The following is an 18,328-nucleotide window of genomic DNA, read 5'->3' as shown; positions in this document are numbered from 1 at the left end:
GGATACCTCGGGAGGCTGAGAGCCACAGCAGCCGCCGCTGAGAGCCGCGGGGAGGGCTCAGGACGCTGCGAGCACTTCCCCCTGGCGGACGCGGGCCCTCATCCTCCCCGCCCCGACCTCTTCCTCGGGTCCCCGGCGGTTCCTCGAGCCCACCCCGCAGACCTCCCCCCGCCTCCGACTCTTCCCGGCCGAGGGGTCTCCCTAGCGCCCCGGGGGCCCCTGCCTCCCTCCCTCCCGCTCCCCGCGCGGCCCGGGTCTCCGCCCCCCTCGGCATCCGACTGCCTCGCAACACCCGCCGTCAGACCCCATCATCTCCTCTGCAAGCCCTTCCCCGCGTCTGCGCCCGGCTGCCCGTCGCTCAGCCCTTGCCGCCGCGTCCCCCGACCCGGGCCGCGGCCCCCGCGTTCTCCCCGCGCGTCCTTCCCAGGACAGAACCCCCAGCCGCGCCGGGTCCCCCTCAGATGCCCCTCCGCGCCCCGCCCGCGCAGTACTGTACGCCGCCGAGCGTGCTCCTCTGTCCTGGAGTCTGGCCCTCCGTCCAGTCAGGCCCCGGCTCACCATCCCTCCCCCGGCCTGAAAGTCAGCGGCCGCTTCCCCGCCCGCACCCGGGCAACTCTTCCCTCTCGCACTTTCTCTACTTTGAACCCATCCCAGCAGAGTCCAGGAAGTAGCCAGGCGCCGGGGACTGGCGGCGGAGGCGCCCAATGGGGCGCGCCAGCGGCGGCGGCGGCCCCGCCCAGAGGGTGAGCACGGCCAATGGGCGCGCGGAGGCGGGACTTCCGCTGTCCCGCGGAGGGCGGGGGAGCGAACTGTTGTGGTGCGGCGCGTCGGGCGGGCGGCGGCTGGGCGGCCCAGGGGCTGCCGCGGGACTCGGGGCGCAGCCGAGCGGCTGCAGGGGTGGGGCGAGCCGGACGCGCCCCGGGGCCCGGGCGCCGCGGGTTCGAGGCCGGGCCCGGCGCGGGAGGCCGCGCCGCCCCGGGGGAGCTGCCCGGCGGTGAGTTTGCCCCGCAGCCGAAAGAAGGCGGGAGCCGGCGGGGGCCCTCGGAACCCCCTGGCGAGCCGGGCCCGGAGTCCCCGGGGAGCGGCTGCTTCCTGGGGCGCCTTCCCGGACGCCCCCGCCGAACGGCAGCGGTTCCGGGCCCCCGGCGGCAGGCGCCTCCGGGTGACCCCCGGCGGGGCCCTGCGAGCCGCGGCAGCCGACCCCGGGGCCTCGAGCGGGGAGGAAGGGGCTTCCCCGAGGCGCGGGGCCGGCGGCCGGAGGAGCGCGAGCGCGGCGGAGCGGAGCCGGGCCTCCCCGGCGCGGGGCAGGGCAGCGCCGCGTCTGCGGACGGACTCCGGGACCCTCGGGCGCGGGGGCCTGGGCGACCTGCCCCGCGGGGCGCGCGGCCGCGGAGTGGCCTGCCGGGGACCCCCCCGCAGAGGGGCCGGCCCGGGGCGGGGAGATGAACGGCTTCAGCACGGAGGAGGACAGCCGCGAAGGGCCCCCCGCCGCCCCCGCCGCCGCCCCGGGCTACGGCCAGAGCTGCTGCCTCATCGAGGACGGCGAGCGCTGCGTCCGGCCCGCGGGCAACGCCTCCTTCAGCAAGAGGGTCCAGAAGAGCATCTCGCAGAAGAAACTCAAGCTGGACATCGACAAGAGCGTGAGTCCGCCCCCGACCCCGACCCCGCCCCCGCCGGGCCCCCGCCGGGCCCCCGCGCGCCGCCCCCCTCGGCCGCCGTCCCCGGCTGCGGGCCGGACCCCCGGGGCCCTCCCCGCCCTGGGCCTCGCCGCCCTTTATCTGCAAACTGGGGAGTTGCACTCGGGATTTCAAAGGCCGCTTCAGCTCTGGCAGGCTCGGACTGGGATCCTGCCCAAATCCGGGAGGCTGGGGTCCGGGGGGGGGCGGGGGGCGGCGGTGTTCCGAGGACCTTTCCTGCCTGGGAAGGTCTGACGGCAGTTGAGGGCTTGCGGTATTGGTTTTGATACTGGGGCAGGGAGACCTGGGTTAATCCTGTTGGCCCACGAAGCTGCAAGTGTTGGGGAGGGGCGATGAAGGGACCCGGCTCTTCAACTGCTCTCTCCTCGGAACCCTGTGATCGCTTCAGAAAAGGAAAGGGGGCAGTTACTTCCCCCCACCCCACCGCCTCAAGCCACCTCCTCGGCTTCTGCAGAGGGTCACCGAGCTCGCTGCTTGCTGCTTCGCATGCAGCTGCGGGGAAATGGGATTTTCAAGGATGTGGCGGAAATAAGGCCAAGACCAGGTCTTGGGAGGTGGCTGTCTGCAGTCCAAGTGACCAGGAGGAAGAAAATCCATTTTCTTACGGGTAGCTTCTTTAGAAAGGCAGTTGGAGAAGGGGCGTTACATTTGAATAGAATCGCCCTGTGTTTTGTGCCTAATTATAGGAAAACTTTTCCTGTGTGATTTCACCACTTCTAGTTAACAATTCTAAAGATGTGCCTATTGTCAACCAATTAAGAACTTTTTAGTTTGACATCTGTTGCTGCAAGCCTTAAGTGGCTGCCTTGTGATTAGGAATTGGAAATGAGTTAAGGGTGCCTTTAATATTCAGGTAGACCAGCTAAGAGCTCAGGTGGTTAATATCCAGTCTCCTTTAGGACCAAAATTCCACTGTTGGGGAAAATTAGAGATTGCTTGTTAAACTGAAAGGACACACACTTTTCTGCTTCGGATCTTAGAGTGGACACTGAGGCCTAGAGATAAGAAGTGACCAGGCCAAAGTCACACAGTGACTAAGAGGCTGGTTAATTTCTTAAACCCATTATCTGACTTTCTTCTGAACACTATGCATAAGCTTTGATTAGGTCTAAATAAATAAAAAATCTTACTGCCTCTTCTTTCAGGCTCTTCCCTCCCATTCCCCTCCTCCCCCGCCTTTCTTTTAAGGTAACAATCAATATATTTGCCACTCTTGAAAGATGCTGTTTTTTTAAAAGGCCGGGGGAGGGGGGGGGTTGTCAGTTAATGGCTTTCTTACTACAAATCTGTACCAATGAGTGAATGAAAGGAATTCAGAGAGCAAACAACTGGCTAGACACTAAGGAGGTCCAGATTAGGACATGTGTTGAAGTGAAATGCCTAATTCTAAGACAGCAGTGAATTTATCCTCTTGGAAACACTGCCTACCTTTTGTGTAGGTGGTTGGGAGCCTTTACTTGAACAGCTCATAATATTTTCCAGTCCTTAAAAAAAAAAGAAAGAAAGAAAAAGAAATTTCCAGTTCTTTTAAATTCTTGGATGCCATGACATCTGAACAACTGTGCTGCCACTCGGGGTCCATTTACCCAGTGACCCCACTGGAAAACCTGTGTTGAGCTATGTTGGTGGTTTCACACACAATGTCTAGGAGAGAGGCCGCATGAATGTGGCACTAGAGTTCCCCAAAAGTAATGTTTCTGGAGGAGTAGTGTTTCAAGGTGGAATCACTCACAATTTGTTTCAAGGTGGTGGTATAAAATCATTATTTCTGAAGGGGGATTCTACTTCATTCTCACAGGCTTGGGCAGGAATTCAATTCTAAGTAACTGCCGTGTCACAAGAATTTTAGCTGTTGCAGAAAGTGAAACAGAAAAGAAAAACACTGGGGCTTTTGCCACCACCCTCGTTCCTCCACCCCTAGCCCCCAAAGGCCACTGAGCTCTGAAATTTCTGAAAATCAGTACGTACTTGAAAATCATTAAGGAGAAATAATGACTATTTATCTTGTAAAAGGGCCTAGCAGAAAACCTTTTAAAATAATAGCACCAAAAATCCAACTCAGGCAAACTCATTTCATGTAGACATTGGCAGTGCTCTATGAGTTATTAATATATAACATGCAATCAAGCATTCCTCCAATTGACATATTTCTGCTTTATTCTGGAGAAAAATGGAAGTTGAGAATAGTATAAAGAAAATGTTGTGGTAGGAAAGGACATGCACAAGGGGTCAGAAGGCGTGGGTGACCTTGGCCAAGCTCACAACCCCATCTGTGTGGCTTCTGTTTATCTCTGTAGAAAATGAGATTGGGGCCAGTGGGGTTACACTGGTGATTCTAAGTTCTCTTCCATCCAGAATTCCATTATTCTAGTGTCCTGACCTAAAACCTCCTGGCCACAGCTTCAGGAAGCCCCCTCCGCTGTCTGTTCTACCAAGCATGCCACTGTGAATTTGAGGAGCTGCTTAATCTCCGGGCTTACATGTGGAACTGGCTAACGTGAGGGCCAGCTTCCCATCAGGAACAGAGAGTATGGTGTGCGTGTGCTTTCTTCCCTGCCAAAAGCATGTCCGGCGGTCTATACATCAACTAGGCGGGATTCATTGGGACGGTGACACAAGCTGTGTCTGAAAGTCCTGTGGCAGAGTTGACACTGGCAAAGCTACTTGACTCTGTAGCCATACGTAAGGGCAGCTTTTGCTGGCCTAAGCTGCTTTTGGACGGCAGGGGCTGCCTGTCCTGGTGCAAGTGCACTTAGAGAATACCTGCTGTCTGCAAGATACAGTCACAGTAGCAGCTTAAAAGTGCTCAGGACTCACCAATCCAACCACATGAAAGTGGTGATTCATCTGACTAAAAAGCAAGTTTCATTATTTTCTCCATGAGAAGGCCTGAATTAATTGATGCTGGCTTCCTATCAGCTTATTTTTGTCTGTATAAATTTATAAGGAATAAATTCAAATTCAGAAGTCTCTCTAGAACATTTGTGTAGCATCTGTTCCAGTGTCAACAACCCCAAGTCATTTACACAGGGCTTCGTTTTGGTTAGGGTTCCGAGTGGCTCCTCCAGCCACCCCTAGTACTTACATTCTTAAATGAAAACATGTTCACCTCTCAGCTGCTGTTGCTGCCTTCACTTACTGTTATGCCTCTAGCCTGCATTAGAAAATCAGCAGTAGCATCCAACTTCTTTCATGTGGCTTCTGGGAGAATAAGAGTTTCTGCCTCCCTTTCCACTTCTCTTTGTGGGCCAGATGTGTGGTGATGCAAGAAGTATAATTCTGATACACAGAAATGAAGTTGTTTAGAGAGATGTCATCCTACAGTAGTAGCTGTTGTCAGTGGAAAAATCTGAAGTCCTGTCTACCATTACCACAGCCCCTTCTTTCCTCCTTCCTGGGACAGTGCCTTCCAGCCCATTGTAAATTCATAACTCCTACAGGTCACATCACTCCTTGCTTCAAAGGCCTTGGGGTACTCGGTTTTGTCTGAAAGAAAATCTGCGCTGTTCTCATACCCCGAAGCCCCAAATCTCCTAGTGCTCATATATGGGCAGTTAGCTCCACCTCACCGACACCGTCTACCCTGGGCTGTCTCCGTCATGCCTTCTTGTCATCTCTATTTGAAACTAAGTCTTGGCCCTCTTCCCATCTGGAATGCTTCCTATCTACCTATAAATCCTCCTTTTCAGTCAGGAACCTCTACACTGACTATCCCAGCCATCTCTCCCTTGGCTGAGCCCCTACCACTTGTTGTCCCTAGCCTTTAAGGGGGTACTTAGATTATAAGTTCCTCCTGCCCAGTGTGTGATGATAGTGTTTGTATCCCTTTGTGGGCTTCTTGGTCTACACTCAACAGGAAACTTCTGGAAATCAGGGCCTACATGTTGTTCTTCCTTGTTTCTTCAATGCCTTGCAAAGGAGAGAAGCCCCGAAGTTCAAATGTTACCTGTTCCCATAGAATTGGCAAGCCTCACTCTAATTTGCTTCCCATCAGGTAAGGCACCTGTATATCTGCGACTTCCACAAAAATTTCATCCAGAGTGTACGAAATAAAAGGAAGAGGAAGACAAGTGACGATGGTGGAGATTCTCCTGAGCACGACACTGACATTCCTGAGGTAAAAGTCAAAAAAGTCCCCTGGCAAAAGCTGGAAGAGTGGATTCTAATGTGATTGTTACCTCTGACCTGGTCCACTTTGTGTATTAAGAAGTAATTTTGAGTCCTCTTTGTTTTGCTGTGGTTTATCTGAAAAGTGAATCATAGAATCATGGTAACATCGAATCTGAGAGCTGAAAACTTAGAAATCAGCTGGCCTCACTGCCCCATTGTTTTACAGACAGGCACAAAGGCCCAAGGTCACACAAACAGTTCCGGGCCTGTGGTCCAGTGCCCTTCCCACTAGGCCAGACTGCCTTTCTGCAGGAAGCCCCTGATGCATTCTTAACTATAACCACAATGTCAAGATGCTTAAAACTTTTTTTTTTTTTTCTGTTTCGAGTTGGAGACTAATTGGGGTTGGGGGAAGTTACTTACCCTCTGTTTTCTGGTCTGCAAAATGAAGGTGTACATTGTCAATTCACACCAGCTCTTCTCCCTGATCCAGACTTGTTCCCAAGGAGCCATTCCAAAGTCAGTTATAAGGGCCCAGGGTTTCTCAGCCCTGGCACTGTTGATATTTGGGGCCAGGGAAGTCTTTGTTGTGGGGACTGTCCTGTGCATTGTTGGATGTAAGCAGCATCCCTGGATTCTACCCTTTAGATTCCAGTCACCACAGTAGTGACAATAAAAAAAAAAATGCCCCCAGACATTAACAGATGTTCTTGGGGTAGGGGAGCAAAACCACCCCTTGCTGAGAAACGTTGCACTGGATGATGAGACCTAGGCTTCTTAAACCTTCAAGGGGCTAGTACCTATTGAGCAAGGCTACAGGAAAGAGTATTGCATTTTTTCGAAGTTTTCACTTAAGACTCAGAAGAAAACCTGTTTGTAATGTACATTGAATATTTGACACATGAATATTTCATAAGGCAACCGCCTGTTAGCACTCAGAGTGGAAACGACTGCGTAGGAATAGAAAGAGTAGGCGGGCCTTTGTCTGCAGATGTGGAGAAACCCTTTGAAAATATGGTCCTTTCCCTCTGCCCCTCCCTGTGTCCCTTTTTCCAGTATTGGTTTACAGTATTTTTCTATTGCCTTCAGCATTAGTATTATTATTTCATAAAGAAATGAATGTATTCAATTTCAGTGCTTTTTACCAAAAAAAGGGGGGGGAGGGTTTGAGGAATGTTTTGAAAAGAATGAAGGACTTTGGTCCCTCATATTGATCATTCATTTTGTTTTTAAGTGCTCTCCACCTGCCTGAAGCAAGAACATCTCTTTTAGAGGCAGGTAAAAGCAGCCCAACTTTCTGGGCCTTCAATACTTCGTGACTGTGCAGCTTTCCTCTCTTCCTGTGTTAGAAAACAAGGGGGGGTCCTTTCCCTCTGTTATCTGGTCATCTGCAGAAACCCCGACCTAACCTGCTGATTGGTTCACTTGCTACAGTAGCTTTTGAGTTTTCTCCGGAGAGTTGTTCAGGTTTCCAATACCTGAAGGCCGAGCATAGGGAAGAACCCTGAGAACATCAGTACTTCCCTCTGCCCTTCATCCCACCCCTCCTCCGTCTATCCACTACTAAGCTCTGGCCCATCCTCCTCCAGGCCGCCTGTGTGGGGTGATCTTTGCTCCCCATGCTTGGTGTCCCTGGCTAGTATCACCAGCCTCTGAAGCTCAACTCATTTCTGATCAGTGCTACAGCATCGTCGCCTCCACCCTCACCCCCCAACAGCCTCCCCTCTAAACCGCCACTTGATCCACTTTCCTGGAACATCACCCCCTACCACCTGTGGTCACTCCTTCCACTTTTCAAGACCTGTTACCCTCCAGTCTCACCGTTTAAACCTATCGCGATTGCCTATGACCTCTGAGTCTGTCTCTTCATCTCCTGGCTTTCTGTGCTCATGGTCTTCTCTCTCATCCCCTAGTCTGGCCCTGTTCTCTCTGTCTCTCTAAACCCTGCTCTCCTGCTCTCCTTAGCTTAAGCTTCACCACCTCCAGGAGCCTCCCGGAACCACCCCTCCCCAGCCAGAATTCTTTTTCCATTGTTTTTTGTTTTTGTTTTTTGTCCTCCCAGCCAGTTCTCAGTCCTCAGTGGATCATTTCTAAGACATCTCTGTAGTCTTCTTCAACCCCTATCCCTCCTAGTATAGTGCTGGGCACATAGTGCGTTCTGGGTGAGTCGTGACTAGTCAGATGATAGATAATGCATTTCTCTTCTTCTCTCTAGGTTGATCTGTTCCAGCTGCAGGTGAACACTCTACGGCGTTATAAACGACACTACAAATTGCAGACCAGACCAGGCTTCAATAAGGCCCAGTTAGCAGAAGTAGGTAGACAAATTGCACTGTAAAAAGCAATAGCCAGCTTTATGCTTCTGATGGTGACCTTAGTTTTCCCTACTGTGACGTGTGTCTGTAATACCCTCTGTAGCTCAGAAGCAACTTCCTGTTCCCTCTCTTATATAGTCTAGAGTCCCACAGCTTTAGACCTGGAAAGGCCCTATTTCTGTAAAATAAACCATGGCACCTAGAGAAGAAAGGACTTGCTTAAAATCACACAGCAAATTAGTAGCAGAATTGAACCTGGAATCTCTGGACGCCTGATTCTAAGTCCTGAGTGTTGCGCATGTGTTTGAATCTTGTTTTGTAAGACTATATAGATATGGTCCTTCCTGCACATTGGGTGTGTCAGATTAATTACCCCAAAACCTTTGCTCATGTTCTGTGGGAGCTACTCTTTTTTAGTTTTCCCTTTGATTATTTCTTCTCTGATACTGGCAATGGCAGTAAGTATTATAATGAATAGAACCCAAGAAATTTTTCTCCTACCTGAGCTCTTAATACAATTTGGAGGAGGGAGAAATACTCTATTGGCTCTTGTTTGAATATACTGACAGCCTAGCTTGATACTTCTGTCCTGTTGGCATTTGTGCAGGCTCCGTCTTATCCCTCTTCTTAATGTGCTTTTCTGCCTGTTGTAGAAAATCTGGAAAATGGAAAAAAGAAAAATACAATGCTACCATCCAGAGGTAACCACTCTAGAGTGCTAGTTCTCTCTCATTATCTGTCCCAGCCCCCACAGTACATTCAGAAATTTCCTGAAAGGTTGACAGCCCCATCGGTTTTCTTTTTTTTTTTTTTTTTAGGAGTTTCTTGCTGATCCATCATTTTTCTTAAACTTCCTTCATCAGCATCTAGATAAAACATAGATAGGGGTGCACAGCTCTTTCCTGCTTTAATGTAACATTACCCACTTGCCAGCATTCACCCTGATGAAAGGGACCGGATGAGGTAGGGCAAAAAGAGACCTGCATTCTCAGGACTTGTAAAATAAAGCCAAGCGTCAGGAGTATATAGTAAATGATGACTTATTCTTCAAATGTGATGTGTCTTTTTTTTTTTTAAGATTTTATTTATTTATTCATGAGAGACACAGAGGGAGACAGAGAGAGGCAGAGACACAGGCAGAGGGAGAAGCAGACCCCATGCAGGGAGCCTGACATGGGACTCGATCCCGGGTCTCTAGGATCACACCCTGGGCTGAAGGCAGCGCTAAACCGCTGAGCCACCCAGGCTGCCCTGTGATGTGTCTTTCAAGAGGCAGTATGTACTATTTTAGATGAACTCTTGGGCCAAACACTTACATCTGTCCAATTGGCCATTCATTTGACACAATTTTAAAAAGACCTTTTTCTGCCCAGTTCCAGGGCCCGCGAGCTGGTGATGGTAGCCACTGACCAAGCAGAGAGCAGTCCCTACCTGTCCTCCATGGGGATGACCTTGAGATTATGCCGTGATAGACAGTTGGCAGCCACTGAAATAGAACTGCATCTTGGGAATGTTGTGGGCTCAAGTGCTGCTTTTGGAGGCCTGGAAATCAAATCACCCAACCCCTTGGGAAAGAAGGGCATTTTGAGTTCCACAGCACTGCAGGAAGTTCTGCAGTGATCATAATTCCCCTCTCTAGCTCTGGAAGCAAATTGCACTCCCTCCTTTGCATAGTTCAGAATTTGTGGCCCTGACTTAGGCATGCTTTAACTGACTTTGGTTTTTTTCCCCCACATAGACTGTCAGCCGACACTTCAGGAACATACCTGTGAATGAAAAAGAGACGCTTGCCTACTTCATCTACATGGTGAAGAGTAACAAGAGTAGACTGGACCAGAAATCGGAGGGTGGCAAACAGCTTGAGTGACGATGAAGCACATCAAGGAATGAAGTGTAATGCTGAACACACAGGTGACATCTGCTACGTTTAAGCCCATTAAGACTGTTAAATTTTATTGTAAATAAAAAAGTTTGAATGATGAATACTGTAAATCTTTTTGGTCAGGAGAATTATATTCTCATGATGCAGCATGTGTATACAAAGACTTTCCTTTAAGGCAACTACCAGACTGAAAAAAGATCACGAAGAGATTTAAAAACTATGTATTGCAGCATTCAACAAAGCATCAAGTCAATTCTACTGGAAATGTGGGATAGAAAATATTTTGATACTCACCTTGTAAAACCACTCTGCCTTGTGTGAGATGTAGCCCTGGAATAGCAGTGGGGTGCAGCTAACTGCAGGAGCCTGAGTAGACACAAGTCTGCTAGGAACAGACAAGCCCTGCTTTGTTGTAAACTTTGTCGTTGATCAGCAAATGAGTTTGACAGCAGTCCCCTTCACTGGCCCTGTGCCTGGCACACAGTAGGCACACACTCAGTATTTGTTGGCTAATTGCACTGGCCCTGTACCATCTGCTTCACACCTCTAGTTAATGAGCCCTCTGCCATTTCTGTTGCTCACCACTTAATTTCTAGAGTGTGGAGGAAACCCTGATGCATCAACAGGTTTCTCATCAGAAGAGGATTTGAGGGCAGTTGCATATACCAAGCTATGTTCGTAAAGGTTCCAGAAACACTGGTACAGGGACCCTCACAGGAGATGCAGCCCTTTGCACATCACTCTGGGCTTTACTTTGGTGGGGAGAGTTAGGAATTGTGACTTTAGTCACCCTCCCAGGCCATAAATGCTTTGACAAATGGAGATACTTAGTTATTTGGGACTCATGTTTTCAGAAATACTAATCCTTAGTTCACAACCACCAAGAAAGCTGCCAAGGATCATGTGATTCCTGCTCAGAAGTCCAGTTCTGGGATAAAAAGTCTGACTGGCCTTTACTGCCTGGGCTTGGGGTCAACAGCAAGTCATGGGTTTGAGTAACAATGGTCAGTGCTATCTGATATTCATTTTTGTGATCAATTTGCCTCCCTTTTAAGGGGGAAAGATTGCTGAAACAAATTTTTAAAAATATGAATAATTACCTGATTTTTTTTTAATGTTCAGAAACTCAGATTCCTTTATCTATGTCAGAGCCAAAGTCTCCTTTGAAAACAAAGCTTTATATCCAAAAATATGCTTTTGCAAAAGTTTCTAATCAGTGTGGTAGGGGACAAAGGTTGTGAATAGGGGGTGGGAGAAAAGAGAAGAAAAGGACTTGGATTCTAATTTCTGACCATCTTGACATGTATTGTGGTCAAAAGTATCATTTTCTTACTCAGTTTTAATTGTGAGTGCTTTTTCTTAAGCCTTAAATTATAAAAGGAGCCGTGGATGGCCTGACCCGGCAGAGAGTTTAAGTGTCTCAAATGGCTCACTCTGAGCATCAGCACAGAGAAGTCAGAACAAAACCCCTACTAAGCTCACTGCCCGAAGGCTCAGTCCTGTGGGGCAGAGAACCGTGCCGACTGGGGACAGGCCACCCCTCTCACTAAAATGCAGTGTGTTCCATTGCAGCAAAGTGTTCACCAGTGTTCAAAATGCATGTCTAGCAGATTGCAGCCTTTTAAAATATGTATACATGAATGTACATAGAACATACTCTAGATTAAGACAGGATCTTATTTTAATACACCCAGCTATGGATAGCACATCAAGGTGCCCATGAAGTGTTTTTAGCCATTTCAAGTTGAGTCTGTAGAGATTGGTTGAAGGATGTTGATGTGCAGACATCAAGAAGGCTCTAAGGTACGTTGCTTACAAAGATTCTTCTCCTGAGAGACTTAGAAAGTCTTGAAGGCACCAAGCCCCACTTTGTCAAGGGGAATGTTTTCTCATCAGTTTGGTGGGGGTAGGGGGGGCTCAGATGATGGCGACAGGTTAAAGCATTGGTAGTCTGCTCTCTGGAAATGTCCACCTCTTACTAAGAAAATGTATCTTTCTGATGTTTAAGCGAGAACTGCCGATGTGTAGGTCATGTCACTATTTCTTTAACAGCAAATTTGTTTCCCAGTGGAGAGAGACAGCAGTATATTTTTGTACAGGAAGCTGTGGTGTTAGGATCCATCTGTTCACGTGTGTCTGTAAATACTTTTGTTCCAATGTGAAGCCTGGGGAAACGTTCACCTTCAGCCAGATGCTGTGCACACTTGAGTCCCCTGCCACCTTTCCTCAAAAGAGAGATACTTTTAGAAAATGGAGGTTGTGGGTATGTTTTCAACCTTTGAAAACATGTCAGAGAGAAAAGACAAAACTATGTGAACTTAATGATTTTCTTGTGTGCGGAGATCTGTTCTTTCATCAAACCACTAAGCCACTTGCCTTAGCCTCTTCTGCGATTTCCCATGGCTTAACCTGTGGGCAGAAGACTTCTGCCGATTAGTAATGGCTGGGCCCTCTGAAGCAGTGGAGTCTGGGGAAAGCAGTGTTCATCTTGGCTGCCTACATTTTTATACACCTGCCAAGGACTCTTTGCGCTTCTCTCCACCTGTAATGTTGCAACATTGCCTTCTCTCCTCTTGGTGCTCCTGGGCAAAACTGGAATATGAAATCCAGAGCTGACATTGTCTTCTTAAAGAGGACGGTTCCTGCCTCGGTCCAGCCTGGTATGACTCTCTCATATGCCCTGCAGGTTGTCACATGGAAATGTCAGTATCCTGCCACTCGTGTTACTTCGATTTAGGGTTTTAAAAAAACAAATGGACAGACTTCTTATTTCAACAAACAAACTCTTAGGTTGGCAACAGCATGCGAAAAAGCTCATAGCCGAATCCCATGGAAGACTGAAACCAAAGGCTTCGAGATTGGCATCGTAAAATGACAAGGAATTTCACTTATGTGTTAGAGCCGCCAAGTTGTCCAATGTTCCTGTCACAGCTAAATAGTCACTGCTTGCCTTCCAGAGAACAGATATTAATAATTGTTTGCAGCTGGAATGTTGCATCTAACCTCGGCATTTCAGCTGCTTGTTTTGTGGGAACTTTGTGGCTAATATCCCACAGGACAGCTGCCTGGTGGAAGGGAGAAAGTAGGAGAGGGGACTTCCTCAGGGGGACCTTGTCTGTTGAAATAGGCTGTCCAGACCGTGGGTCCTAGAGAAGTTGCTTCATGGAAGTCACCTGAAGGCTCTCAGTTGTTATAATGGTGAGATCCCAAAGTTGGGAAAGGGTCTTTAAGTCATCAGTCCAGTCTCCCCACAGGTGCTGACATCTGCCTACAACTGTCCCACCCAGGGTTTGAGCAGTCTGGGCTTAAACACCTCTGAGGACAGGGAACTCACTACCTCCTGGGAAGCCTGCTCTATCTCTATAAACCTCTGGCTTTTCTGTGTTCTCTGTCACTTCCATCTTAATCTCTGCCCAGTGGGGGCCATATGGAACAGGTTGTTCATCTTGGCCAAGGACCTAATTGCTGGCACTGTACCAGGGCAGAGCAGTTGTCTTTTGGAAAGGAGCAGCTAGCAGTTAGATACTTTGGTGCCCTGACTGTCCTTCCCCCTCAGCACAGGTCCTTTTAGTTCCCTGTTGAAGGAGGTTGCAGAAACCTCATCAGCCTAGTTCTCCTCCCATGTTCTTGCTGAAGCAGTTTTAGGGGGTGATGGGGAGGAGATGCTGTCATCCTGATAAAAAATAATAACCTAAGAAGGAATGGGGCACTAATTTCATGCCTGCCCCACAAAAACTGATGCTCACATCACTTAGGAAAAGTTTTAGCTAGAAGATTGTAAAATATTGCTCTGTGTGGAGTTTAAAGGTTTCGTGGCTTCTGAGGGCTTATACCTTAAGATTTCTGCAAGTACTTCCCACATTGTTTTTATCGAGAAAATAAAGCTTAGGACCTTGGAGGAGAGGCATACCACAGGCCTCTGTGTCTGAGTAGACATATATGTTCAAGCTAGAAAGTCCTGTGAGGTTGCTCTTGCCCCATCACTCATTTTAAAGACAGGAGACTAAAATTCAGAATTTGTCTGAGTCACGTGGCACTGTCTGGATTAACCTCTGGTCCTCCTGACCTATCCAGAGCTCTTCTCACTCTGACAGGCACATGTATGGAATCCTGTCTAAAGCAAGCTGCCTGCAGATTCTTGAGACCTTGCCACTGAGCACAGAGGTTCCTGAGGCCATCCTGGCTCCCAGGGGCTGTGAACCCACCTGCTGAACTCCAGGCTGTGTGAAATGATTAGGAAAGGAGTCCACTGAGTTTCACCAAATGAACATGAGGGGAGAACAGAACTAGTTTATGATTTAAGACCAGGGTTCTAAAGTCCTGGCAGGAATCGTAGTGTTGTCCTAGAATCTCAATTCTCACAAGATGGGCTTGCTCTGAGATCTGTTGGTCAGACTTCTGCCTTTCAGGTGGTGTTTTGGGGTTGTGTCACTCAGCTGGCCCCCACGCAGACAGACACAGCTCTGAGGCCCTGTGATTCATGGCCTCCCAGTCCCTGTTACTGGGCTAGAAGGACAAGTAAGCCCAAGGCCATGGCCTGGGAAGCATGGTGCTTTGGGTGCCTTTTTATTCCCTTCACTTTTTACAGACTGTTTCCAAGTTCAAGGTTAGGAAGGGTAAAGTTGATCCAGCGTTTTGTGGTGGAGTCTAGTCTGGGGCAAGGTGGGACCTCTTCTTAAGGTAGAAATGTCTACAATCAGTTATTTCATCTGGCTTGCATCCTAAACCACGGACCCTTCGGTTTTTCTCACTCAATGAACACATGTTCGCCAGTAACGGAAGGTTGTACGGGACCCCGGTTTCACGTGTCTGCTATCCGTTATGCCCATCAGAATGTTTTTGGGGTGTGGGTTTGTTTTCCATTTTGTAACTGCCTTATCAAAAAGCAAGTGCCCTTCCATTCCAGGCCTCCTCATACTGTATTGTTTCCTGCCAAATTCGGGGGATCATTTGTATTTTAATTTTGTAATCTATGGCTCTGTACTGTTGAAAGGCTCTCAATCCTGTGGGGTCTCCTTAGTATGTATGTGATTTTTCATGTTTGCAATATCACACAGATGGGACGGCCCGACTTTCGCTCTTAATAAATGATCTGAATGAGTAACGAGATACACATTCTCTTTTTCTCCTTGAACGGCCGGCCACATGGAATTCAGATGCTTTCTCTTCTGTATTTGGCCCCTGGCTGTGTAGTACAGTCATTGGTGACAGCGGTCTTTCCTCCGGGCTCTCAGGACTAGCTCCCACATTCCCCCTTCCAATCCTAGGGCACATCAAGTAAGTTCAAATCACAGAAGTTGACTCCTGCCCTCCCACTCACTCCTACTGAACGAGACGATGAATCTGATGGCCAGAGGCTGGAGCCTGAATGCCACATAGCATCCTAGATACCCTGAGCAAAAAGCTTTCCTCTGGCTCTGCAATTATCCATCTATAAAGTGAGAAGCCTCCACTGGCTGGAGGACTGCAAGCCACAATCCCTGCAGGGGGCCACTGGAGAACTAGGGTCCCTCCTGAGGGCAGCCGCTACTCAGCCCCAGCCTATTGTTGCCTTGTGGGGATGCTAGCCCTGAGTGGCCACTTCTCGAAATTTCACAAGAGGAGCTGGCAGTCTAGACCTTTATACAAATATCCCAGTGTTTAAACGGCTCAAAAACATCCTTCACGGACTGTGGACTGGTGTGTCTTCACCTACGGTAGAGGCTTGCTATTTAGAGTCGGTTCATCATCTGAATGCTTGTTAGAAATGCAGACTCTGCCCCCCTTGCCTGCCAGCTGCCTACTGAATCAGGTCTGTGTTTTAGCGAAGTCCGCAGGCCAGTCACTACATGCTCACGATGGGACTACCTGACTGCGTTTTACTGGTGGAGGTCCCTGAGGCTGTATGGATGAAGCCCCTTGCCCAGCCACGCCTCAGACTGGGGTCTTTCATCTCACATGTGTCGTTAGTGACCCTTCAGCACAGTTCTGTCCTCAGCAGAGTGGAAGGGAAGAAATGCAATAAATGTTTGTCTTCATCTTATTAGTTAACTAGAAGGAATGGATGCTAGCTCTAAAATTTTAAGTGGCATTGAAATTGCCAGTGCAGTTCCTCTCCTCGCCACTCCACCCATAGTCCACTTCCTCCTGTGGAGGGTGACTTCTCAGGAGGCATTTTTGGAGGCAAAGAGGATGGGGAGTCTTGGGTATCCCTCGGAGCCCACAGGGTTGGTGATGGATTGCTGCTGAAGGATGCAGTCATTTAGATGACCCCTGAGGTGATTTCCTTCAGGAAGCGAAGTTGTAATTTTCATACCATGTTGTCTCTCCGTGTGAGTGTACCATAGTTCCCTCCATCCCTCCACCTGCTGCCCTCCATTTCTTCCACAGAGAAGGGGCTGCCCCCTGTCCTCTAACCCCCCATACACAGAACCTCAAAGAGGTGCTTTGTCCCCAGACTTCCCCCACACTGGCTGACCTCTGCTAGAGTCGGTCTCCTGTGAGGATCCAGAGACTTGGGTTATGATGGGAGATGAACCCACATCTTTACAGAAGTTTCACCAGTAACCTGACACCCCTTTTACTTTTTTTTTTTTTTTTAAGATTTATTTTCATGAGAGACACACAGAGAGAGGCAGAGACATAGGCAGAGGGAGAAGCCGGCTCCTTACAGGGAGCCTGATGTGGGACTCAGTCCCAGGATCCCAGGATCATGCCCTAAGCCGAAGGCAGACAACTGCTGAGCCACCCAGGTGCGTGACACCCCTTTCTCAAAATAGACCTTTAGAATAATACCAAATCATCCGAAGTACAGTGTTTTTGACAGTGTGGCACTCGCCACCTCCCACCCGCATCAGAATCCCCTGAGAATGCTGTGTACGATGCCATTCCTGGGCCTCCATCCCAGATTCTCAGAACAAAAAGCTCAGGGGCCTAATTCCAAGAATGTGAATTTTTTAAATTTCCCCAAGTAAGACTTAAGCTCAATAAAGTTAAGAAGAATCTGGTCCAGAGGTTTCCCAGTCCAGCAGCTTTAGCCTCATCGGGACTACTTGCTCAGAGTTCCCAGTGAGACCTAGTTAATGAGAATCTCCTCAATCTTCCTGGGGTCCAGGAAACTGTTTTTACACAATCTCCCAGAGCATTTGTATGCACATCCAGGTTTTTAGGAACCACTGAATTCAACCCTCCAAGGCCCAGGGACAGAAAGTAGCTGTGTTCCACCTGGAACAGCTCCGAAGTGTCAGAGCCTGAGCAAATATGGTGACATGCACAGCCACAGAGGCTCTTTTAGGAGGAATCATTGCCATGGATAGTCTTCAGTCTGGATAAAACCAGAATGAAAATGGCCCACAGCTCTAGCACTCTGCCCAGCATGTAGGACAACACTATAAATGTCTGCAGTTGAATCTTCCATGAACTTAACAGTCTTTTAGTTTATAAGGATCTTTCCTGTCTAGAAACAATAATATTAGCTGCCAAGTGCAGCGTGCACACCAGACAACATGCTACTAGTTTTACATGCATTGATTCATTTAATCTCATTACAATTATATAAAATAGGGACTGTTGTTAACTCCAGTTTATAGAGGTATAAATGCAGGCATAGAGAGGAGGAACTTTCCTGAGTAAAAAAGCTAGAGACACTCTTTGGATTGGATCCAAGGGTCATCTGGTCCTTAGGGATATGTCAACCTCACTGTCAGAGAACTCAGGCATGCCACACTTTGAAGCAGGAGAGCCACGGTCAGCCCTGACCCAAAGTGGATTTACTAAGTGGATTTACTAAACTTTAATGAGGGATTCCTAGAAGTCACTAAGACTCTAGTTAGGAAATTTAATAGGGTTTAATGGAGGTTAACAAGGTACATCCAACTTTCCAGCCAGGTTTTAACTTACCAGAGCTGAGCGGAGATTAACAGGCCCAGGAGGTGTAAAGGCACCTGTGTGATTTAATGGGGTTAATGAAACTGTCAGAGGTTGGCTGAGAGGGACAGAGCCAGAACACACCACTGCTAACAACTCAATCTGGTTGTGGTCAAGAGACATTAAACAGCTGAAGCCTGCCCTGTCCTGCTCTGGGCACCACAGAGGTAGCAAGTAAAAGAAGGCCACAACCAACAGGCCAGCTGTGGTTACTCCTGGTTGGTGGGACTTGGGGTTTTGTTTCTCCTTTGTGCCTGTTTGGTATCTAAATCGTTTATAATGGGTGTGAACATTTTCACCAAATCTATAAGATTGCAAAGCAATGTTTTAAGTGCCCTCAAAGCCCTTCTCCACATATATAGTGTTTAGGTTACATATTCCTCAAACCTGTAGAAAATTGGTAAAAACAACAAGAATAC

General features: G+C 48.7%; 1 protein-coding gene across 2 annotated transcripts; it reads left to right on the top strand.

The window, feature by feature from the left end:
- Window positions 1-955: 955 nt before the first annotated feature.
- Window positions 956-15,113, top strand: SAP30L (SAP30 like). 2 transcript variants are annotated; one of them, XM_077895779.1, is made up of 5 exons: window positions 956-1,640; window positions 5,692-5,814; window positions 8,023-8,121; window positions 8,776-8,823; window positions 9,861-15,113. In XM_077895779.1, exons 1-5 carry the CDS (start codon window positions 1,443-1,445, stop codon window positions 9,987-9,989), a joined length of 597 nt encoding a protein of 198 aa, XP_077751905.1. In that variant the 5' UTR covers window positions 956-1,442; the 3' UTR covers window positions 9,990-15,113. The 2 variants fall into 2 exon arrangements, with proteins under 2 accessions (XP_077751905.1, XP_077751906.1); XM_077895780.1 differs by lacking the exon at window positions 8,776-8,823 and having other exon boundaries at window positions 974-1,640.
- Window positions 15,114-18,328: the final 3,215 nt, after the last annotated feature.

This window comes from Canis aureus, chromosome 4, assembly GCF_053574225.1.
Source record: "Canis aureus isolate CA01 chromosome 4, VMU_Caureus_v.1.0, whole genome shotgun sequence".
NCBI classification, from domain to species: Eukaryota; Metazoa; Chordata; class Mammalia; order Carnivora; family Canidae; genus Canis; species Canis aureus.
This window is presented reverse-complemented; position numbering and strand designations above follow the sequence as displayed.

Coding starts and splice junctions, on each gene's coding strand:
- SAP30L (XM_077895779.1), top strand. CDS start 1,443: ATGAACGGCTTCAGCACGGAGGAGGACAGCCGCGAAGGGCCCCCCGCC. Junction 1,641..5,691: donor AGCTGGACATCGACAAGAGC/GTGAGTCCGCCC, acceptor GCTTCCCATCAG/GTAAGGCACCTGTATATCTG. Junction 5,815..8,022: donor ACGACACTGACATTCCTGAG/GTAAAAGTCAAA, acceptor TCTTCTCTCTAG/GTTGATCTGTTCCAGCTGCA.